The sequence below is a fragment of the Hippichthys cyanospilos genome, chromosome 5, assembly GCF_059441005.1.
Source record: "Hippichthys cyanospilos isolate Australia breed blue-spotted pipefish chromosome 5, RoL_Hcya_1.0, whole genome shotgun sequence".
Lineage (NCBI taxonomy): Eukaryota > Metazoa > Chordata > Actinopteri > Syngnathiformes > Syngnathidae > Hippichthys > Hippichthys cyanospilos.
The window spans coordinates 25,477,672-25,502,860 of record NC_142373.1 but is presented as its reverse complement, the minus strand read 5'-3'; the positions used below and the strand labels follow the sequence as shown (position 1 = coordinate 25,502,860).

General features: G+C 43.0%; 1 protein-coding gene and 1 pseudogene across 4 annotated transcripts; both read right to left on the bottom strand.

Moving 5' to 3' along the window:
* Positions 1–941: 941 nt before the first annotated feature.
* On the bottom strand, positions 942–24,762 carry LOC148424123 (uncharacterized). Of its 4 annotated transcripts, none has more exons than XM_088414556.1 (10): positions 24,605–24,762; positions 9,795–10,278; positions 7,350–7,484; positions 7,043–7,269; positions 6,440–6,562; positions 5,568–5,658; positions 4,054–4,250; positions 3,843–3,929; positions 3,683–3,758; positions 942–3,519 (listed from the first exon to the last, which is right to left on the bottom strand). In XM_088414556.1, the coding sequence occupies exons 2-10, from the start codon at positions 10,228–10,230 to the stop codon at positions 3,323–3,325; spliced, it is 1,569 nt and encodes a 522-aa protein (XP_088270682.1). In that variant the 5' UTR covers positions 10,231–10,278; positions 24,605–24,762; the 3' UTR covers positions 942–3,322. The 4 variants fall into 4 exon arrangements, with proteins under 4 accessions (XP_088270682.1, XP_088270681.1, XP_088270684.1 ...); XM_088414555.1 differs by lacking the exon at positions 24,605–24,762 and adding an exon at positions 13,008–13,136; XM_088414558.1 differs by lacking the exon at positions 24,605–24,762 and adding an exon at positions 11,450–11,573.
* On the bottom strand, positions 16,948–17,713 carry LOC148424124 (NXPE family member 3 pseudogene; annotated as a pseudogene).
* Positions 24,763–25,189: the final 427 nt, after the last annotated feature.

Genomic DNA, 25,189 nt, shown 5'->3' with positions numbered 1-25,189 from the left:
ACCGAAAATCTGTTCGAGGTCCGATGCATTACCTACTTGAATTTTTTGGTCGAGCACCGATTTGGTCGAGTATAGAGGCGGTCGAGTACCGAGGTACCACTGTATTTTGAAAAATGTTATCCATTTTACAAATTAGTTTTGTGCAACTGATAACTGGAATAGGATGCTCATTAAAGACACAAAGTGAGGAAAGGACATGTGTCTTAAGCAGGGATGGGCATTCAATATACTGACTGTTGAGAATTTGGTAAATTTTGTGGTCAAACACTAACACTGGCCTGAACAACAGTGGCAGATCTGCCCTGTAGGCTACCGCAGGGAAATGGATCATTTCAAAAAGTGCCTTTTACAAAGTGCAGCTAATGCCTCTCCTTCACCCACTCACTCGCTCACTCACACACGCACACTGTCTTTGATAAAGTGAGATGAAGCAAAAATACAAACTTTTGATCTGATTAAAAAAAAAAAAAGTTTATCCCAGCAAATCTCTGGAAGTCAAGGTTGTTACAGCCAAACCCAAGCCAAGTCAGCCTTTGTTCAGCTTTAATTCTGTGAGGACTTCCTCTAACAATACAAGGCTTAGGAAATCTTCAGTTACCAAATGAAAGAATTGTCATCATTGATCGCTCTTCTAGAACGCCTTCCTTTTTAAAGCTTGGTCAGAAGTAACCTTTGCTGAAGGTGGCCTAAAGGTTGCTTGGAGGCATTTCTAGAATGTGAACGACCAGTCTTCCAAGTACTTCTATATTGCTAGATATAGGAAATTTCCAAAGCAAAACTGAGATTCAGAGGCCGTCAATTGGTATTATCCTGTCATGGATGGGCAACATAGACAGTAGTGCCCACAAATTTTTGTTTCCACATAAAAAATTGCGGCACAAATCTGCTGCACAGCCGATCATGATCGCAATCAGCGAGTTTAAAAATAAATAACCGATTAATGGCGATGGGGCAAAATGTATAATTTATTTAACTTGTTTATTTGCTGTATATACAGTAGTTCTATACTAATAAAAGAAACAAATATTTATAAATTCAAAGATTCTTGCAATTTTCCAAATTGACAGAGATGCACAAATCAAAAACATAAATGACCTCTAAGAAGGCATTGAGAGCTGGTCAGACATAAAGTTACAGTTCTGTCAGGTAAAACACAAATAATGTGAGACAGAAATAATGGATTCAACAACTTACTGTAATTCAATTACGACATTGCAAGTGAATGACTTTACGACACTTAGTAAATACTGTAACCAAATCTAAGCAAATGTAATGCAGGAACCATTCCTTCTGTGATTATCATACAGCTTTGGGCTAGGTGGCGTGCTTTCAGTTCCCAGCGTTATCCGAAAAGGCAAGCCCATTTCGAGCATTTTGACACATCTTTCAAGGCCGGCAGAATATTGTATTACATGTTTATGTAGACATCGGTGGTACCATATGAAAGACTGGATTCTGCTCTGTTTCTAGAAAAAGAGTTTTACCTTATTCCATCCTTTAGTAATCCCTGTTTGAAAATAAAGACACCAAGCTATTTCCCACAAAGGGAGATTTTTTTCTAAAAACGTGTTTTCTGCACAACAGTGACTTTGACGCTAATATTTTTTTTAGTAGAATGTGAAACATTTCAACTGTCCTCCACTTCAATAAAGCATGAACACAGTGAAATGTGGTTTTGATATCAAAATAACAGTTTGCGTATGTATATAACTACATTACAACAGCCCTCGAATGGCTTAATATTAAGAGGCGCACTGGCCACAAATGTCATCAATCCAGTCATTAAAAAAGAAAACAAAAAAAAAAAAAAACAATGAGAATTCTTGTCACTGCTGGCACACAACCTGAGTATTTTACCTGACAAAAATTCTTGTCCACGGCAGTGAAAGAGTTCAACAATGTCTACTATGTAGAGGTGAACACTTGTTACAACTTCAAAATTCCACACTACAGTATACGTTTTTATTTAAAAAATACTTGAGGGCCACCCATTGTTCCCCCCTTCTCTATGCAGTCATCTCAATGGAGGTAAAAGAAGTGCAATAACCAGCAGAGGGCACTGCTGAGCCGCCTTACGCAAACAGGAATTCAGCTGACAAACTGTTTTTGCTTTGTTCAATTTCGGATTATTTGTATCCGTTTTTGTTTTCTTCAACTTCCGATTATTTTTATCCAAACTACTTATCTCCACTATGGCCACAGGCATGCATGGGTTTGGACCCAGCTACCCACAGGTAAGAGGGGTACACCCTTAACTGTTCGCCATCCAATGCATTTCATTTGTTAAAGATAACATTTCATAAACATTTTTATTTGAAAAGATGGACTGATATTTAAGTTCTCAGTAACTTTAACTCCCATCCCTTTTATACAAGTTGCTTGTGTTAAGGTGAAACAGGATATGCCTGGCATTCAGTGTAAACTACATACAGTACAGTAATGCCTCGTTTATCGCGGGGTTACGTTCCAAAATTAACACGCGCAAAGTGAAATCCGTGACTCGTAGGCGCAGGCCAAATTATTTTTTTTTACAACGCAATACTAAACTTTAGAATAAAAACAAAAATCAAAACCTGTTTTAAAGCCCCAAATTTGTTTAAAACAATCCTTTTAATATAGTAATACAACGTTGGAAACGTTGTCACTCGCGTATTTCACAGTCCCAGCTATGCCTCTTCTTCCTGAACCCCGCACATTGTTATGAGTAATTTTTGAGGTCTTTCTTTTTTCTGAGCAAGAAGATTTTTATGAACGGATATGCCAGGACATCGAATTAAAGTGAAGCCTTTTATATCATAACAATACACTTGAAAGTTCAATTTATTACAAAAGAAATCTAGGAAAAAGTCAAGATTTCCAAAGCTGCGCGTTTCTCCGTTGCGCTCTATATGTAGACACACAGACATGTGCGTTTGCTCTCGGCACGCCTACAAGTCACGTGATCGGCTCCCGGAGACCAAGCTGTCTATCAATGTGCTTACTAGCACGTTTGCAACCTGTGCGCTGAGCTGAGCGCGCTCGGACACAGGAAAGACACAGGAGAGACGAAAGCAAGCTTTTGGATCCTCTTGCCTTTTGTAATAAATTGACAAGTGAAAAACCAATACAGTACAGCGTCAATATTTTACTTCAAGACAACAGTAAAGCCCCTGAGCCAATCAGGATTCAGAGCACAATGCGCTGTTAAAAAATGTCCACACTGTAAAAAGACCCGCGAAGCAGCGAACCCATGAAAGATGAACCGCGATCACGAGGGATTACTGTATACAGAAGGAGAAACGGTGCCACCACCAGGCAAACGATGGTAGTTCAGCCTGGGTTCTCAGGAGTTGCTCGGCTGCAATAGGCTAACCTGCGCGTAAGAGGCAGACAAATGTGATGATGACAACGCGTGCTGATCACCCGGTGCGGCCATATTAGGGCCCCTCAGAAACACGGAGGATGAGGACGACGGCATGATGAATGGGAAGTTTGTGACTCCGGAGATGACCACGTTATTGAGAGGACTGGAAGTGGACGCTGAAAAGGTAACATGTTAGGAGTGAGAAAAGTTGGAACTTTCAGAATGTTCACCCAACCTAGCCTAGCCTAAGCTTTTGAACATTTGATCCAGATTTAATTCATATTCCTTGTGTGAGACACGGCAAATGCATGCACAATTAGATCTCGGTGCTCATCTTACCACAAGATACTCTGAGTTGCTGAGGACCACTGATAGGAAAAGCATCCTGGGAGAGAGCCACTGTTCCACCTTGAGTCTGGAAGTGAGCATGATGTTTATTGCTACGGTGCAAGTAGGACTGACCGATGCTATCTTGCTGTCGAGTGGTATCACCACCAACCTGAACCTGGTTAAGACAAGCCTGCAGTTTCCGCTTTGCCCGCCATCTGGCCACCCTCAGTCTGGTCTTTTCCCGCCGTTCTCGTACCTTACACCGAGAAAAAAAGATATAAATAATACTAATAGCTCACTCCTTCTGGACACGATTTCTATCCGGAGTTGCTTGTGCAATCACGTGATTTCAGTTTTTTAACAAGCAACTGCTCACTCACCAGATCGGCTAGCAGAGGCTGAGGCAGCGTTTTTTCCAGCTCTCGCTGACGATTGAGGCTTCGCCGGCGTCGTTCGTTGCGCCGCAATTTGTACTCTTCGTATATGCTGAAGTCTTTATTACACGGACCGCGCACCTGCCGTTGAGTGCCCGGAGGTAGTGGGGCAATGGGAGGATAGCCTGGCTGGGGTGTTCCATCTAGCAGATTCACAAATTTGATGCTTCAACTAGGAGTTTAAATGACAAGTGTAAACCGGAATTTTTTACAGAATTTCAAGTTTGAACCACTGCTGCTGTGGAACAAATTACTTCCCATGAGTACAGCGGATGGTGTGAAGTAGACGCGATCCCTGCTTGCCCTTTTTTTTTCTTTTTTTCTCAAACAAGTTCGGAAATGGTTAGCGTGACCTATTCACAGGTGCATGTCACTAACTGGAGAGCTCAGGTCACCTGGGATGGCGATTTCGGTCCCAAAATGTTATACTGTTCATCTCTGTAGTTACAATTACTGTATTTCTCTGAATACAAGCCTGGGTTTTTTTTTTCCCTCATTTTCAACCCCCATAAATATTAAAGTAAATGCATGTTTTTAAATGCAACGTATCAATAAAATAGTGTGATTGAGATGACGTAAAGTCAGTATGAAGCAGATGAAGTTTTGGCCCAGGAGAAATCAAGACTAGTTGTCACCTTCAAAAAGGAACAAATGGCATCCCCCGACACAACAATCCACCAGGAAAAAAAGGCCAGTTGTGGCCATCAAGAGAAGATATCAGTCAGGGTTTCTGGTGCTCAAACTTCCTCCCTCTTCCAAAGAACAAAGACTTTTGAAGACACCATCCCCACGCACACACCTGCATTCCACAGTGGGACTACATTCCCCAAAAGGGTATAAGAACTGAATGTGGAAGGTGAAAGGTTGCCATTTTCTGCTCCGATCTGTGGCAGGACTCGCCCGAGGCCCTGTGTACTTTCCCATTATCTGTCTGGATTAAATCAATTGTTTCACTATGTCATGGTATGGGTGATCTTTCAACAAAAACCAGCACGCTAGGAACTATTTGATGCAAGAAGTTTTTCTCTAGGTTGCTTCTTTAATACATATACACACACATATCTCAATTTATATCAATTTAGAGGTGTGCGTGTACATATATATGCTCTTTCGTCAAACGCCACCTTATTGCCTGTTTGTTGTCAATAACGAGGCTGCGTGGATCATTTTTCTGGCGGACTTTGACGCATTAGGAAACGGAAAAGGCAGCTTGACATGACCTTCAGCCCTTGAACTTGTGCTCTAACAAGCCGGCATGGAAGTCGGCAGGTGAGGAGCGAAGGGCAAACTTCCACACTCCACAATAGTCACCACTTGGGTAAAAAAAGACATCCCAAGTAAGATGATCAGCAGACCTCCATTTCAAACAAATTGGTCAGGTCATTTTCTATATTTGCAATATTTGCTGTTGCTGTTTTCTAGTTAGCAGTTGTACCTGAACACTTAAAGAAGGTACTCACAAGAAGAGCTGGGACCAGCTGTGCTGAAACCTGAGGAGCTTTTTCTCTGGCCGGCCTGAAGTCCTGTCCACTGTGTAGAAGACACCGGAACCTGAAAACAACAACAGCATGAGAACAGTGAAGAGCTTCCAGCAATACCACAAAATACCAGGTTAATTCACAAATATTCCCAGAAAGTCTACACTGACACCTTGTCAACATGCCTGATTTTTATTCTATTTGGGCATGAATCCAAAATTTGAGATGAACAGCAGAGCGGTGCTGCCTCAAACCCACAAACAAGAAAGTGTTGTTTTCTGGCAGCCAGTATTGTGTCATTTCAAAATCCACCTTATAAGGCATAATCTCTCTCAACTATCACACCTGTGATAGTTTGGAGTGCAGATTCTGATAGATGGGGTCAAAATACACAGATACAACACTTTACAGTTCTGTACCTACCTAGAAACATAAGATGAGGACCAGCAAATGTATCCAATTTTGAGATTGCAAAATCTGAAACCCCAAATTATTGTGCGGCACCCAAACTTTGAAGAGTCGTAACTCGAAAACCATTTGAGGCAGAATTCTCAAACATAGGATTCTTTCATTTGACATCAGAAGGCACTTGTGGAATAAAAGTCCAGAGCGAGGCATGTGTGATTGGACATGGAATGAGCCGGCAGGAATATTGCAAATAGCAAAAAGTACCACCTGCCGCATAAGAAGCTTTTTTTCCCTCACAGGTCCAATTTGCTGGATCTGGTTATCACCACTATCACTTGTTCACAATACAAGTGCAAGTAACTGCAAACAAATACCGGTAGCTAATTTTGCACTTTCATCCAGCTCTGCAACAGAATGTAATGGGTTCTTTAAGTATGAACTGTCACCTCTGACTGGACCAGGTGGCCACGATTCATCTGATTGTCCATCAATTGGCACGACATCACTTCTTGATTTTCCTCCGGCTCCTCCTTGATGCAGATCACCTGTTGATCCTCCTCCACCTTCACCTTTGACAGAACAGAGAAAACTCAGGTTACAAAAAAGTTCCTTGCGAAATGGGGCTGTTTCACTAATATAATGGAACTACTTGTGATATTTGCCTCCAATTTACAGAACCAACACAGTTAGAAAGTCACACAACTGCACGGTCTCCAGCCAATTGCTTCAATGAATGGCTATAGCAATCTGACTAAATGTACTGTTGAAATGCTCGTATTTGAACTATTTTAAATTAAACAAGGTATCTTGATGATTAATAAATTGTAAAATATTGATCACATAATCTAATAATTGATTAGCTGTTGATTAATCAACGCACATCTACTAAGACTGTCAACTGTATGTTACTACATTGTTTGTGTGTGAATACTGTATTTGCTATTTGAATGTAAATCCATCCCGTGACTTATTGTGTACGTCTACATTTTTTTTAGCCCGTCAATTAGGTTTTCCATTAGAGTGTTGTCAGTACACAGGCAATACTTAACCTGTCTTGTGGAGATGGCCAGGGTTGAGCTATCTGCGTGTTGTGAGCCATGAGGGGGCTTAGGGCTGGTGGCAGACTGCTGGCTGGTGTCATGAGTTGGGAAAGGAGGCGGAGTCACAATGGCATTGGTACCATCCAAGCTTGGACGTACAGTGACATTCCAGTCGCACTCCTGACTTCCACTGCTTGTGCTCAAAAGAACATCTTGGTCCGTTTGACAAAGCAGGCCTATGTGCACAATAGCAGATGTTAAAATAAGACACTGAAGGTGAGCTTTTGGTGATAAAGGATATTAGGATGCACCTAACTGGAATTATCTACACATTCTGTGCTCATGGGGAGAGACACTGCCAACACGCAATCTGCCGGTTCAGAACTAACCACTTGCACATCTGGCTGTATGCATGTTATAATGCACTGCTGATTTATGTGCTGTGGAGATTCTGTAAAAAAAAAAAAACAATTGGAAGGAAAAGAATGAAGAAAGAGCAACACGGTGGAACAATGGTGAGGGGGTTCAATTCCAGCTTGCCCTAGCCTTCCTGCGTGGAGCTTGCATGTTCTCCCTGTGCTCGCGTGGGTCTTCTCCAGGCACTCCAGTTTCTTTCCTCGCTCCAAAAACATGCATGGTAGTTGCATTGGACCATCCAAATTGCTCTAAATGCCATTCTGAGTGTGAATGTTTGTTTATCTCGTGGTGCCCTGTGACTGGCTGGCAACCACTCCAGGGTGAAGAGTTTGGTAATAACATGCACATGCTCCACTTGAATCACCGTCACAAGCTGAAAGTCTGCCATTCTGGTGTTTCAGATCCGCCAAGTGTTCCTCCCAGGACTAGTCTTAGGTACCACACCACTTTGGTTAGTTCTCCTAACAACAGGTACTAAAATGTTGTGAAGTGAAATTAATTAATGAACATCCATCCATTATCATAACCGCTTACCCTGACAAGGGTCCCTGTGGTGCTGGAGCCAATCGCAGCTTTCTTCGGGGAGTAGGCGGGTGTGAAGTGAATAATATACAGTGGGCCCCCGGTTTACGAACTCCCTCTTTTACAAACTTTTCATCTTACGAACGTGGACCACGGCATTTTTTGTCCCCCTCTTACGCACAAACCTTTCGTCTTACGAACAATTCATCATGCCCCAACATGCCGGTCAATATGTCCGTACTATTTTTTTCGCTTTGCTGCATCAATAAAATCAACTGTTCTCGCATGTCACAGTAACGCAGATAAGCTATCGCTCTTACAATGTCACAGTCACTGTCTCAGTCACGGTGTCAGTCACGAAGATGCCGATATGCTATTGGCCGGCGTCACGTCAATCACAGAAATGCCGATAGGCTATTGGCCGAACGCCTTCATCTAGCTTGATGGCACAGCTGGTCGGTGTGTTGTGAGGACTTTGCAAACTTTATCTGTTAAACATGGCTTCTAAAATTGCAAGTGGCGGTAAAGGAAGAAGTAAGAGGATGATAACAATAGAAACGAAGCAGGAGATAATAAAAAAATACGAAGGAGGTGCACGCATAGTTAACCTTGCGAGTGAGTATGCCGTAAGCGCTCAGCAATCTTCTAAGGGCAAGACTTTCCTTGCCAGGGGACGGACCTCGGTCAACAACAAAATGGAGAGGCTTCTTCTATATGGATTAAAGAGAAGGAAATCGCCGGTGATATGATTTAGTTTGAGAAAAGTTCGCGTTTAAGAAAATAAATAAATAAATTCTGCGGGTTGGTCTCTGCTCCCCTCCGCCTCCACCCAGCTCAAGTCACGTCGCCCCAAAGGTAAATGTCATTTTTCCTTTGTATATTTAGCTCATTTAATTTAACTGTATAGTAGATTGTTACTAATTTTTAATACGTGTATAAATTTGTAATGTTTTTTCCTAAGGTTTTTGCACGCGTTGCACGCATTCACTAATTAACATAGGTTTGGATTGATCGTCATATGAGCAATTTGAGTTACCAGTATAGCCGCTGAACGGATTAAGTTCGTAACACAGGGGCCCACTGTATTAGGTTGTTATCACTATGTGCTTATTTCTTGTCTAGGATAGCGTGCATTGCTATCCATCTATGCAGTCCTAGTTCATCTCGCCCCAGTCCTTAGATAAAGCTGTTGACGCAGGAATGTGTGAGCCGGGACCTTGGCCCAGCTGTTGATGGCGCCCGGCTGGCTCTTTTTGTTATGTCTTGTAATGTGCAATGCTTTGTTGAATGAATAAAAAGCAAGCGGGGACTCTTGAGTGATGAAAAATGCTGTTGGCAACGCATGGGTATGTACGCCCAGCTTTTTTCCCTTTGCCTAGGCCAGGCATGTCCAAACCCAGTTGAGGACTGCCTATCCGGCATGTTTTGGAGGTTTCTGTCCTCCTACCACACCTGATTCAAATGATCAGCTCATTCGTCAGCAAGCTTTTCAGAAGCTTAAAAATGACCCCAATCATTTGAACAGGTGTGTGGGGAAGAGAAACCTGGAAAACATGTATGTGTACCACCTCTCTAGGATTGGAGTTTGACACCAATGATTTAGTTTCCAACATACCTACCATGCTGGCTTTTTGAATTGTGGGAAGAAAACAGAGTACCCGAAGAAAACAGAAGCAGGCACTGGGAGAACATGCAAACTCCTCACAGGAAGGCCAGAGCCGGTAGTGGACCCACAACAACCTCACTGTGAGGCGGACCTGCTAATCAGTCTGCCAGCATGCCGTCCGAACTGATGAACAAAAAAGATCCTCATAGTGCTTACCTGTGTTCCTTGAAGGTGGATCATCTGCTGTGGAGGTCTGAGAAGAGCACGATGGTGAAGCTCTTGTGGAAGAGATGCCAGCTCCCCCTGCCTGTGTTGGAGGGCATTTAGCCTGGTGGCTTCTTCCCAGAGAGGTGTTGGAGGCTCGGTGCTGCAGCTCCTCCTCTACACCCTGTCTGTAATACTTCAGTTTCAACTCTGTGTAGCGCAGCTTCGCTCTGACATTGTCGTTCTCCTTCTCTTTCTGGGCCTTCTCTCGTTGCAGCGTCATGACATCACGCTTCATGTGCGCTAGCTGGGACTTCAGCTCCTCAAATTTGACCCCCACCACCTTCAGCATCTCAGCCAGAACCGTCTCCACGGCTCCGTTCACCGCTTGCTCCACCACTGCGCCCATCTGGCCTCGAATCAGTGAGACAGCAATGCTGACATCCATCTCGACACACCGCTGAATTTCACTTGAAGCCACAATTCTGTTTCGATTCTACAAAAGAGATATATCAAAAAATTTGTCTTCAAAATGGACAGTAAGGCCAATACTGATGTTATTATTGTGGTTGTAGTGCTATCTGTAACACTTTATTTCGTAAATAATAATATAATTGACAGTGAAATAGTTTTCATAACACAGCATTAGTTACACAGTGTGTGTGTGTGTGTGTATATATATATATATATATATATATATATATATATATACATATATATATATATATATACACACATACACATATACTGCACACACACACACACACACACAGTGGACCTCCGTGTTACAGCGTACCTGGCTTACGTTTTTTTCATGTTGCGTTGTGAAACACTGAATTTTTTCGTCCCCTTTTTAAGGTATTTTCCCCACTTTGTGACAAAAACATGACCCTAGGGCAGGAGTGTCCAAACTTTTTGCAAAGGGGGCCAGATTTGGTGTGTTAAAAATGTAGGGGGGGGGGGGGGGGGGGGGGGGGGGCAACCTAGGCGGGCGTTCTTTACATATAACAGCAATTCATTTAAATGCATTTCAGTGAGCTATTCTACGTTTCACATTTGATTTTTTATTTTAATTTCAGCTATCATAGGCCTAACTTGTTTTAGATCCCCAAAACAAATGCCAATAATGTCAACTTATCACCAAAACCTACTTAAATCAGGCAACAGTGCGCAGTGATGACACTGTTGCTTCAGTCTGGTGGACTTGTTGCATACACTCACAATCACTTTTCACATCTTACAAACCGGCTATCATACCACAACAGTTATGCCAAAATATTATGAGGCCATTAAGACGCACAGGATTGGAACCTTTTCTTGTCTTAATCTTCAAGAACTTCTAGCTTTTCTTATTCTAGGGATCAATAGCGCAAGCCTCTTGCGCCACTTTCTATTTTGTCGTTTGCGTCTTGGGTAGGGCTTTCAACCTCCCTTTTTCATATTAAGACGCACAGGACTGGAACCTTTTCTTGTCTTAATCTTCGAGAACTTCTAGCTTTTCTTATTCTAGGTATCAATAGCGCAAGCCTCTTGCTCCGCTTTCTGTTTCGTCGTTTGGGCCTCGGGTAGGGCTTTCAACCTCCATATTTGTTTTTTGGGCCACGGGCAGGGCTTTCAACCTCCCTTTTACTTCACCAAGCATGCCAACAAGATAAGACTATACTCACAGTTCATGTCTCTCCCTGTCTCAATTTCTGTTGCTGGTTACGGATGCCGTCAATCAACAATCCCGGGGAGGACGCTGACGCAACTGGCCACGGGAAAGTGGACTTCTTCGACAGAACCAGTCTGGCTGTGCACAGTCTTCAGTCGCTGTCAGCGGCCCCCCCACGGCCACAGATATGTTGGGATCCGGCTCGAAGGACCAAGTTATGTCAGAGTTATCAATAATGAGAGACTGGAGAAAAGCCAATGCTCTGAGTCAAACATGATCTTGTTCTGTTAAATCTAATAAATTGGAATTTTTAGTGTAAATTCTGTTTTCCCTGACTTTTGGTCAGCTACAGGCTCCACTCAAAGTCAATTTCGGAGGAGTGCCCATGCCATGTGTTACACTACAGTCAACTCATCTGCTTTGCATGCAGGAAACGTCACAGCACATCCCTCCACAATAAAGTATAGTTTCTTTACTTAAAAGGGACAATGTGAAAGGTTTAAACCGTTTTTCATTAAGTAAAGCAGGAGGTGCTGCATTTACCGTTGTTCATAGTTTTAACCGATATGGCAGCCTCCAGGGGAGTACCGCCCTCCATGTAGTAAAATTTAATGATAACTAGACCTACAATTATATTTAAAACATACTGCTGGCTGTTAAGAACGCATTTATGTGCAAGTTTTATAAATTTTCACAAATTTAATGTATTCCTTTTTCATGAAAAACGGCCTTAACCTTATACACTGTCCCTTGTAGAAAATAAAAAAGGGAGCACCTAGGGCGTGAAAGATGAAGCTTGATTTAATGAGGGAATGCTGTATATGCTGATTAAACATATATAGGGTGGGCACGGTGGAAAACTGCTTTGCATGTCCGCCTCACAGCTCAGAGGTTCAGGTCTGACTCTGTCCAGTCATTGTGTGTACACACGATCCCCACATGAGTTTCTTCAGGGTACTCTTTCTTTATTATTCTATTATTCTATTCTTTATTCTTCTTCTTAATTATTATTATTCTAAGTCACTGCGGATGAACTGTACATCTAAAACAGCTTTGTCATTTATTTGGAGAATAAAGTGTAGGATAGATATAAGTTCTTTAAACTTCAACCTGCTCCTTTTGAGTACAAACTGTATGTTTGTTATTTTTTTTCTCTGTAGAAATAATGCAAAAAAAAAAAACCAGTCATCAAGGACACAGCTAATTGGCGCTAGGATAGCGTGTTGGTTTACGGTGAAACATAGTGTCTTTAACTATTAAGCGAATGAGAAGAATTAGTGATATAAAAATCATTTTATACAACGGATGCATGCCGCGGCCTGAAACATACGTCTAGCATACAATAATTATCGTAAATTTAAGAGCAAATGCGTACTACAACTCCATTGTGGTGATGTCTGGTCAGAACTATCAAAAAAGACATTTGATTAAACATGGCTCGTGGAAGGTAAGCTAGCTATTTGACGTGACTTTGGTGCTCATTTACTCCGTGTAATAAAAAAACAAACAAAAAAAAACATGTTATCGCAAAGACGGGCAAAATTTACAATAATTAAAAATTGTGGACGAACCGTTACGCTGGGGCCACGTTTACCAAGCGCGATAGATGAATCTCAGCAGTCAGACGCGATAATTAGAACCAAATTCCACAATTTCTCTGTGGTCCAGTAAACAAGACCGTGCGGATATCTGGCTTCCGTTTACTCTTCTTTAGGTCCTTAAAAAGCGCTATGTAAATAGCAAAAAGTGAAAGCACTGCCACCTAGTGTCTGTAGCGGCACCTTACAACAAGAAGACTCCGTCGCTACCCGAATCTAACAAGGCTGATAATAATGATCTGTGTAATATTCAGTTAATTTATTTTATTGATACATACACGGTCAATGATCGCTTGTATGGCATTGAATAACGTTTCTACTGCCTAAAGTAAGATCGGTGACGAATGCACGAATGCATACAATACATCCCGTATTGTAAAAATCGGCCTACCTTGATCAAGTGCAATTTGAGGAGCCCAAAATGCCCTTTCAGTGACTGATTTGGCACATTTGGAAACATAGTTTTATATGTGCGCTAAATTCTTGTTATGGTTGTTGTATAAGATGTCATCAGCTGCACATGTTGTCGCCTCTTATGGCAAGCCTTTAGAGCATGTATTCGATATCATGGATATCATCCATCTGCATTTTTCACTAGTTCGGTCTTTGCCAGCTGTAGTTGGACGTACAGCTTTGTCGTACTAGTTGCACAAAAACGCCAACTAGTGGCTCATTTTCAAAAAGTAGTGGCACTTTTGTCCAACAAGTAGAGGTCCATGGTCACAGTGTGCCCAACGGGGTGCAGTCAAGCCAGACGTGTCGAGCGACTCATGCTGGCCACGCAGCAGCAGGAGCGAATCAATCAATCAATCAATCAATCAATCAATCAAATTTTATTTATAAACCGATGGGATTGGGTTGAATTTGTTTGCGTCTCCTCCTCCGCTATCTCGACAATATTTTCCTTAGATTATTGACATATCACGGCAACGCGCGTCTTGTCGGAAGGAGGCAGTTGCATTTTTTAAAAAGTGAAGCCTATTGACTGCTAAGTCCCTCCTGTAAAGTAGGTGTCGCTATATACCACAAAGCGTTGCAACCACCTTCATTAAGAGAAGAAAAAGAATCGCCACTGAAGAAGAAGAAGATTTGAATCTGTTATCGATGGTAACGATGTTTTGAATTATTTTTCTTATTGTTTCTGTAGACTGGACATCAACAAAGTGACGAAGGATACGCTTTATGGGCAGTGAAATCCTCGTCGTAAAGTGTTTTACGGTGGTGTCCTAACGAGTCACTCTTCCAAAAAACTTTTGTACATTTGAGTCGCTATTTATATACGTGTTTCTCCAAAGAGTCTAGAGGTATGCAACTGGAGAATTGACCAGCTAGCTGTTTCATGCTCTGTTTGACTTAAATGAAACGTAGCTAACGAGAACACGGTAGTTAAATTGCTGTTAACTTGCTGAAAAGTCTGAATATTAAACTTACGTCTACAGTGGTTTGTAGAAGCTTTTCTAGATTCCTTCAGTATGGAAGGTCGGGAATTAGATTTTCTACATTTACAGGTCTATAGCAGTATGGAAACAATTGTTTGGAAATATGTTTATCTTAATACTTATCTTGGTTATCTTAAAATGATGGGGTTAATTATTTTGCATACACTACCTATCCACAATCTCTTGGAAATAATTAGGTGGCATGATGGCATATAAATGTAGAAAAATGATAAATTAAATACACCTCTTATTACTCAAATGTCACAAAAAGATGTCTTTGTTGCTGAGAAATCTTACAATAAGGGTCTGAATATTTTAAATGTGGAGGAACCCTAAAGTTGTTGGTTTTTTTTAAGTGTTGGTTATTGGTGTTTGTTGTCTTTTTTAAATGGTGGTTTTATGTTTATTTTGCGTACACTAATGTTTGTTGTTGTTTTTTTTTTAATACAATGTAGTTCCATTAAGGAACTCTCTTATTGTTTTCTGTGTACCAAAGACAATGGATGACTTTGTGAAACATTTTGCCACTTCTCACCATAACCGAAGGAGGGGGGTGGTGTTGGCGCATTTTCACCGTTTTTGAAAAAATTAATGTTGTTGAAAAAATGTTACCAAGTTGTGTTTTACATTTTCTGCATTAATAAACTGCAAATTATATGTACATACATTTTATGACCTGTGTGCTTAGGAGGTACTTTTCAACATCTGACAGTCCGATTGCAGTTGATAAATTGAGAAACAAATTCATTGTTATAGTCTGTGAAATAACTTTGGCCACCCCAAGGATAAAAGTTTAGCTCCACCACTGGTCATCGCCGTGACTTTATAGTTCTCGGACACTTTGTATTTCCCCTTTATATTATTTTATTTTTATGTGTACCATGCGATTTGTCTGGCAACCACTTCAGAGTGTGTCTCCCGCCTACTGCCCGATGACAGCTGGGATATGTACCAGGATGCCAGCGACCTAGTGATAAGTGGTTTAACAGGATTTTTTTTTGGTTTTGTACCTGCCAAATTTACAATATATTTATGTGACTTCTGTGGTAATTATTGTTCATTGTGCTTTTTTTTTTTCAATTAAGCATTTAAAAAGAAGCTGGTCTCATTTTTGTGTAGGTACCCACGAACACACTAACATACTGTGATGTACATGCACTAATGCGCACACACCTAATGAGTCATGATCCTTTCTCAATCTGCATATTGTGACTTGCAGTTGTAGAAGTGAGATTTGTATTGAAAAGTATTTGCTCTACATAATTTTTGACTGTATATTTTGTATATATTCTAAACGTGGATTAAACTACATCTAATACTAGATAACATACATTCAGTACAAGCATAAATTATATTGTAGAAGATTTGGTGCAAAAACAGTGAGACCCTTCTGGCGTCCCAAATGGGAAGTGGCACGGTTCCAACAAAGTGTCAATAATTTCTCCATGTGTCTGTACGATTCAGAAAGCCTCGTTAACCCATGACTAGATAAACCAACCCAGGATGGCAGACCGGCGATCCCGCCAAATTTACTGATGGTTTTGTTCTGTTTGACCTTTCTTGGTGCCGAACAATGATATGATGGTAGCTTCTCAGCTGGTGCCGATGCAAGATTTCACTTTCAACTGGATAATAACAAGCTCATATAATTTGGATTCAATTAGATTCCTAAGTTGGAACATTCCAGCGATGCAGCATAAAATCAAATGTTACAGAGTTCCCAAATTTTCTAAGTTGTTGGGACTTGACATTGAGTACTGTACTTCGAAAAGACACAGCCACAGTTTAAAGCAGCAGCAAATCTTCTGGAGTCAGGGACTGCTTTTAGAAAGCAAATTTCCCAATCCCCCCCCATTGCAAATCTTTGCGGAAACCCAAGCCAAACATTAAGTGCCCTTTTTCACCGACCAATTCAATTTGACAACAATTATATTTGTTAAAGATTATTTCAGAAATGCTGAAGTTTAGGGAAAAACTGCAAATTGCATACCTCCTTACAGATTGCTGCTAATTTAGACAGAAAAAACGAATGAGAGAAGAAATTGCCACTTTAGCTTTGTTATCTTCATCGTCTCGTGAGCAAGGAAATGTTGAACACAAAACGCAATTTGACAAATTTTGAAATTTGTTAAAATGCGCTGTGTTCAAAATTATTATAAAAAAACATGTAACTGGTTGATTCGATTTCTTTATTGAAGAGTCATGATTACTTTCACAATTTATTATTAATTGCGGTAAACATGTTCTTTTTTAATACACAACCCAAATGATTACACTAAAGTCCTGCAGTCAAGGGCCCAAGAATCCCACTTTGACAATGAAAACATGCATTTTTTTTCTTTTCGTTCTGCCTGGTGAAGATTACTTATATATGTGAATACTCCTCAGTTTATGCAATGGATCAGTTTTTGCAAATGCTACTTAAACAAAACAAAAAAATCAATGACCTTCAATTTCATGTTTTTAAATGAAGTCTAAACCTGTGCTGTCAGCCTGGTTTGATTCAGAAAAATCCTAGTGTTCCCGTTCCCATCACGACAAATGTAAGACAACATAACATCTACCATTTTCTTGACAATTTCAATTTCAAATCATGAGGCGCACAGTGCGCCGCGCACATTTGCCAGGCATCCACCAGCAAAACGTCAAGACCCTTGAACATGGTGTGCAGTAAAATGTCCAGCTGCATTGCAAACCAGTCGTTGTTGTGCAGAATGTCAGTCGAACGCGAAGCCTGAGGGTTTGCCGTGCGAACCACCACGACTGTTCCCGGAGCCCGGTCCAGGAGTCGCAACACCGCCTTGCCAATATGCCGTAGCTGGCGTATGTATACCTCCGCGGGGTAAGTGTTTAAGTGGGCCCAAATGCAGAGCGCCACCACCATGTTGGGACCGCTAATCAATCTGTCCAGCTCGTTGGAAATGTAGCGCAACTGGCCGACCAGGACAGGGAAGCGGAGGGGTGGGCTGCTTTAAATGACAAAATTTAGTATTCCTGTTCGTACATTTCTGTTTCCTATGTTGTCCTTCTACTTCGTTAAATGAGTAGATTCAATACCTCTACTTTTACCACATCTTTCCAACTCATGAGTGAAGTTACCAGAATTCTTTTAAGATATAAGTGATCACCTGGAAGAATGGAGACAAGGTACTCGAACCACTGGTGTGTGGTCGAGTCGCCATACATATAGACCTTCTTGTTGGTCAAACACTGAGTGATGGCAGAAGTGGCGTCAAACATTCTTCTGATCCAGCACCTGTCCGACAACACCTGCCTTGTCTTTTGTTGAGTGCAGCCGAGCCAACAGCACATCGACCCCATAGCGCTTGGGCTGGTGCTTGAAGTCATGCACGTGAACCAGTACTTCCAGCTGGTCACCAACATACCAATGCTGTTTGTTTTTGGAAGGGATGATTCTAAACAGGCTGTGGGCTGGGTCACTTGTCTGGGACAGGTTCAGTGATTCGGGAGCCAGACGGCGGCTGGGGCCAGACAATAGAGTCCAACAAGTTGCGTTCCTCCAGCTCTTCTTCAGGTGACAGTGGCTGTCCCAAATGTGGACAGAATGTATGGCTGTGATGATGTATTGGTGATGGCTGGATTTGGTTCTGGACCTTGTACAGTCCTGACAGTATGTGGTACTTCCAGTCCTGAATAGATACCATGAAATGTATATGTGCTGACATTTTTATTATGGACCACTGTACTGACCATAGAAGCCTGAAGGATACGTTGCGGTCAAAGATAAGAGTTCATGGTTGAGGAAAGCATTGTTCTGCCAAACGTTGTCTAATAAAAGGAACCAGTCAAGCTGTGATGTCGATGATTGCGCTATTCTCAGAAAGCCCTGTAAGAAACTGGAGGCGGCCACTGCGGCAGACGTCTCTGTTTCACTCTCTCGTCGCAGACACTTCTTTTTCACTCATGCGCGACTATACGCTAGAGCTGAGAGGCACTTCTTAACATCGGTAAAATTCATGGCGAACTTTCATTTAGCCTCGCGGACTTTGCCTTTCTGCCTGGATGACGCGGCAGCCCCGGCTTCGGGCAGACTAAGCAGCGGAAACCGAAGCGGCTAAGGCGGAAACGAGGTAAGAGGGGAGGCCTGCATGCAAGGCTAAAAGCTAGGGCTACCAGGTAAAGGAACATAAGACTTTGAGCTTAAAGTAGTTCATTAGATGTTGCTACTTTCTGTGTATGAGAGTGTGAGACTGTAAAGTGAACAAAACAGAATGTGTGGTGCAAGGGAGTGTAAGAATGGAATGTTTCAGAGCAAACGGTGCTATTCGCGGGGAGGTTGCAGGGACGAGATAACCCAGAGGCACCTGGTGGGAAACAACTGTGAGGAAAACTACAACCAGGAGGAGTAAGCAAGCGATTCTGCAGGGGAAGAAAGACCAATGAGAGCAAGCTAAAGTTAACTGCAGTATACACATAGCCAATAGAATAATGCCAGGATACCTTTGTTGCTGTGCCATTTGCATATTGTGTAGTATAACTCATTGCTGGACAACTCGGATGTAGAGTACATCTGCTGGTGGCAACAAAGGCGTACAGGGCTGTATTGAGAGGGACCCGAGACCCAGGTGCTTGTATTAGATCTGTGTGTTAGGAATAAATCCACTCGTGTGTGAAAATGCCGGCTTCCTGATACCTTTCTATTGCAGAACGAGCGCGCAAATTGTTGGATGAGTGGCAGTTGGGTAAGGTCACAAATTGGAGTCAGATTACTAACTTGAGTTCATGTTGATTTAGAAATAACTTCCAACACAGGCCACCCGTACCTAGCCTGCTGCTAGCTAATGTCCGCTCCCTCAGGAATAGGATGGATGAGTTGAGAACATTCATCGTGAGATCAATGTTAAGTTTTCACTTTCACTGAAACCTGGCTGAGGGAGTGTTATGAATAACCCCGAGACACGAGTGGGTGGAGGACCCCGACACGACACGCTGGGTTCAGCTTCAAAAATGTATTAACAAAAATCGCACGGCAAGCGTGGGGAGAAAAAAGTGCAACAAAAGGAGAGACCAAACGGGTCTAAACGACTAAATAGTCTGGCACAAGGGGACAGGGTCAGCAGGAGGACAATCAAAAAACTAGGAACAACAAAAAGAGGCCTGGAGGAGTAGCAAAAGGCAAACGAGCAACGAAGCAAAAAAGCATAAGGCAAAGTACAAAACAAAACGCGCGACTGCGGAGACTCGAGATTAGGAAACACTGGAACGACTAGGGCTTCGACGAAGGGAGGCTCAAGGAATAACCCGGCGATTGTCCTCCTGCGCCGGCCGCCTTAAGTAAGGCCTTGATGACGATGGTCGTCAGGTGCGCGGCCAGTGACCCCGCCCTCTCGTCGTGGCAGGAGGACCTCGGCTACAACAAAAAAGACATGATAAGCCAGGGATGTGACAGTGCCCCCCCCTCAACGGACGCCCCCTGGCGGACCCCTGGCTTGTCAGGGTGGGACAGGTGGAATGCCCTGATCATGCCTGGATCCATCACCCAGGACCGAGGGACCCACGAACACTCCTCTGGACCATAACCCTCCCAGTAAATAAGGTACTGGAGACCCCTGCCCCTGCGACGGGAGTCCAGAATAGACCTAACCGAGTACACCGGACCGCCATCCACCAGGCGAGGAGGAGGAGGCGACACGGAGGGAGGGCACAGCGGGCTGGAGGCAACAGGCTTGAGGAGAGAGACGTGAAACACGGGGTGGACTTTCATGGACGTGGGCAGGACTAACCTGACAGCGGCTGGGTTGACCACAGAGTCAATTTTGAACGGTCCGACGAACTTCAGACCCAACTTCCTGGACGACCCGGCCAGGTTCAGATCCCGAGTGGACAACCACACCTCTTGTCCTGGTTGGTAGACCGGGGCCTCCATTCTCCGCCGATTAGCAAGTAGTCTGTTTCGCTCCACCGTCCGCGCCAATGCAGCCCTGGTGTCCTTCCACACCTTTCGGGACCTCCTTAGGTGGCACTGAATGGAAGGAACTGACACTTCCTTTTCCTGAGAGGGGAAGACGGGTGGTTGGTAGCCAAAAACTACGTGGAAGGGGGATTTGCCTGTAGAAGCAGAAATGTTTGAGTTGTGGGCATGCTCGACCCAAGGCAGGTGGATAGACCAGGAAGACGGGTTTTGTTGGCACACGCAGCGCAGCGTAGCCTCCAGGGACTGGTTAGTGCATTCGGCCTGCCCATTAGACTGCGGGTGGTATCCCGAGGTCAGGCTCACCGACATCCCCATGGCACGGCAAAACGCCTTCCACAACCTGGAGACAAACTGCGGTCCCCGGTCCGAAACAATGTCTGTAGGAATGCCATGGAGGCGGAACACATGGTCTGTAAGGAGGCGGGAGGTCTCCAGCGCCGAGGGGAGCCCCCTGAGGGCCACGAAGTGAGCCATTTTGGAGAACCGGTCCACGATGGTGAGAATGGCAGTTCTCCCCCGGGACGCCGGAAGTCCCGTGATGAAATCCAGCGCAATATGGGACCAAGGTCTGGACGGGGTAGGCAGCGGCAGCAGCAAGCCGGCAGGTGGTTGGTGAGTGGATTTCCCTCGGGCACACACAGAGCAGGCAGAAACAAAGTCTACAACATCTCGCCGCCAACCTGGCCACCAAAACCGACGGCTGATCAGAAAAACCGTTCGGCTGATTCCGGGATGGCAGGCTAACTTTGAGTCGTGCCCCCATTAAAAAGTTAAAAAGGCAAAAAGGGAATAACGCAGTCAGAACCCAGTGTATTTGTCCATCAATGTGTGACAAAACATTCTGTGTAGTAACACTCTGCAAGATATTTTGTAAATCACAAGTGAAGCGATATCGGTCTGCGGTTTGAACTTGGCCAGGCCGGTTTGAGATGGCTTTGTCACAGCAAAGCATTTCTTGATTGCAAGCAGTTATATTGATTGTAGAAAATGTATAATCATTATATTTACAATTATTCTGACAATTAACAAGCTCATTTGTCAGCAAATTGAGTCGAAGCACCCACCTACCAAACTGTGGTAGGGGTTTGCGCTTTCTAGACCTGACTTTTCCATCTCTGATTATCATCAACTCAAACAAAAAGCAGCTTCAAATATGTCTCTTTGTATGCCATGAACTAAAAATATAAGTGTTTTTTTTTTTTTTTTTTAATGAATGGGAGACATAGTAGACCTAACTGTAAAGGCCGCTGATTTGACATGCGTGGGAAGACCTTTGATCAAGTGAAAGAAACTTATTGTAATGATGCTCCATCATACGACCTTGTAAAACGCTGGCATCATGAATTCAAACATGGCCAGAAATCTGTGGAAAAAGCTCCCAGACCTGGTCACCCGCCTGATCAGGCATCAGTCAGTCAAGTTGAAGGTGCCATTTTGGAAGCTCGACACAAAACTATTTCCCAAATAGCCCTAAAGTTCAAGGTTAGTACAGGGTCTGTGGAAACTATCACGTATGACCGTTTGCAAATGCATCAGATGTCTGGCAGATAGATTCCCTGGTTGGTGACATCTTTCCAAAGGCGAGAACGCATCGAGTGCTCGAGGATGAAGTGGGAGATGTTTTAAGAAGATGAGTCAAAGTTTTTCAAAAGACAGATTAGACAGGATGAAGCCTTGCTCTATGACTATGATCCAGAGACCAAAGCCCAATCAATGCAGTTGAAGCACTTGGGACTCTCAACCTCCAACAAAGGCAATGGTGCAGCCCTCTGCTGGCAAGGTCATACTCACAGCCTGCTGGGACCAGGGCGGAGTAGTGATGACAGATTTCTTAGCTAAGGGTGACACAATTACTGGAGCCTATTATGCTTCATTTATGAGGAAATCAAGAGAAGCTATCAAAATCAAGAGGCGGGGCAAGATCAGCAAAGACATCTCCCTCCTACAAGACACTGCTCCTGTCCGAAACGCACATGTCGCCAGATCAGAAGCACGGGCAAGTGGCTATGAAATTCTCCCCCCCGTTTCCCCGACTCTCCTAACCTTGCACCCTCTGACTCTCACCTCTTCCCAGCCATGAAGCTGTTTTTGAAAGCAAAACGACACAAGACTGAAAGCCAATACTGTACTAGATCATATTAAAAGGTCACATCATCATTTGACAATGTTGTAGCTAGTTGCATTTAGAAGTGCAGAGTGCGCGGTTGGCTTCGATAGTAATTTACGTTTACGTTGATTTGTGTTTTTACGGAGCCCCTTTAGTGCCAGGGTATGAATAAAAAAGTACTTGCACTAATCCGTTCGCTCAGTTTCGTAATCCGTTTTCTCAGTTTACTAATCCGTTTGATTAGTTTACTGATCTGTTCGCTCAGTTTACTAAACCGTTCGCTCGTTTTAGTAAATCGTTCGCTCAGTTCACTAAACCGTTCGCTCTGTTTAGTAAACAGTACCCGCAGTTAACTGTAAACGCTGTGTTGAAGGGGGGGTGTCCTGGGTGATGACGTGAGAGTGGGGAGACGAGAGGGAGCGTTTGGAGTGAGTATGGAATATGTGTAAATGGTGGACGTAAGTCTGTTGCCCTCTGGTCTTTGCTCGAGTGGTGCTGATTAGAAACTGAAGATGGGAAGGCACTCTAACTGTGCCAATCAGGCTGGATATGCTGGCCAGGACAGTTGCATGCGTTTTATGGTTGACTTTTAGTATTTAAGGTTGGACAGTGCTGACCAACCAATAAACTGTTTAAAGCGCAGTTCTGTGTGGTTGTTCGGGCACTGCTCTCTCTTGACATATGGAATAAATGGGTGTCGGCTGTTCTCTCCAAGAATTACAACTTCTGTGTTTCCTTCCTGTCTAATGAAAAGTGTTTGAAACACTGTCGGGGTTATCTTTAAAAGTAGACTAAGACAAGCCCTGCTGCAAAACAGCAAGATAGTAACTCGGACCAGCCAAGATTGACTTTTCTTTGCCGGCAAAGGGAAACGCTTGGCGTGCATTCCCATGCGTTGCCAACAGCGTTCTCGTCGCTCAAGCGTCCGGGCGCCACCAACAGTTGGGCCAAGGTCCCGGCTCACACTTACCTGCGTGGACAGCTGCAGTCAAGATGAACGAGAACTGCATTGATGGATAGAAATGCACACTATTCTAGACAAGAAATAAGCACATAATGATAACAACCTAATATATGATTCCCTTCACAAACACCTCATTCAGGACACGCTGCATTATTAATAGTTTAAGGGACAGTGTGTAAGATTGTCCATAGCTATCACAAACGTGGCCGTCTCTGGAGAAGTGCCACCCCCCATGTAATATAATTTAATGATAACTAGATCCATAATTATATTTAAAACATCGTTGGTCATTAAGAACTCATTCATTTGCAAGTTAGAATCATTTAATTTATTCCTTTTTAATGAAAAAAATCTTACACACTGTCCCTTTAAGTAAAGATGAAAGGACAGTGGCAGATTTTGTGTAGATCCCTCAACGACGACGCGGACTAATAGCAACAATGACAAAAGCAACATTTGCAAAATATTTAAACCGTAATTTTTGCTGAATATACGCAGCAGGAGGTGAAGCGCGCAGAGACCGTCTGGAAATTGTAAGATGCAGGGGGTGATAACACCATACTAAGTCAACAAACACTTCAAAGAGCTCTATGTGACATCATTAAAACCTCTATTTTGGAAAAAAAAAATCTTTAGTTTTAATTCGGGGAATATTTTATTCATATTCATCATTAATAACCTCCAATTTGCAGACGGTCTCTGCAAACATCAACTCTTGCTGTGCGTGGAGGTCAATGTTTATTCAACAAAGATGCAGGAATGACTCACAAATAAATGCCACTCCTCACTGTCAATGAATCTAATCTTAATGTATTTTACGAGCAGAGCGTGACCCATCTTTGTGTCCCAAGTCACCAGATAATTGAGAAGAATTGCCTTATTGAATCTTTCTAAAAATAATGAGGGGGTTGACTGACCGATCAGATTTTTGTTTAAGGATGGTACCCGTTTTCATACGTTGCTAAGATACATACGATCCCAGGTAAGCACACAAAAGAACAACGATTGGACAAACTCCATTCACCTTCGAAATGGCGATGTTGCTCAGCGGGACGATAAGGCCGAGCAAGGCTAAAATGATGGGGATCTTCTTACCAACTCGGCAATGTTACCATGTGACTTTACCTGGCCAATAAATAGTTTTCAACGAGGATCTCGCCCATCAACCTCCATTGGTGTTTGAAATGTCCTCCTTCCTATATGCTGGTCCTTGAATACGCATTCGGCGAGGCACAATCAGCAAGGTTTTGCTTCTCCTTGACGTCATCTTCAAACTTTGTGCCTTTGCCTTTCAATTTGATAGTAATCCGTCTCACGCTTGTTGTGTGTCAATGTTAAACGATTAGGTTAATCATTTCAAGTCTGTGTTGCTGTATTGTACGTCTACAGTGCAGCAACAAGTTTGGACACACCTCATTCAATACGTTTTATTTAGGAATACAGTACTGTACAGTACTGTATTTACATTGGGCGGGCACTAGGACCATGTCTCTCACCCAGTAGACAATTTGGACTGAAGCTTTGGTGCTTTATATCCTTGTGGCTTTTTGTATTTGATGATTTGCACAATGTTGTACAGTTTTGTGACGGCAAGTGAAGAGACTAGAACAGCAACGTGTAGTTTCATCGTCTTGCCACAACATTGTAGATTCGAACTAACATCATCACAACTATGAATAAACACATGGGGAGTTATGTAGCCTTAAAAAA

Bases quoted from the DNA above. Each gene is read 5' to 3' on its own strand.
- LOC148424123 (XM_088414556.1), bottom strand. From the start codon at position 10,230: ATGGATGTCAGCATTGCTGTCTCACTGATTCGAGGCCAGATGGGCGCA. The intron at 7,485-9,794 runs GTAAGCACTATG...TTTTTTTTACAG, and splicing joins TCCACCTTCAAGGAACACAG to AATCTCCACAGCACATAAAT. The intron at 6,563-7,042 runs GTTAAGTATTGC...GTTCTGTCAAAG, and splicing joins TGGCCATCTCCACAAGACAG to GTGAAGGTGGAGGAGGATCA.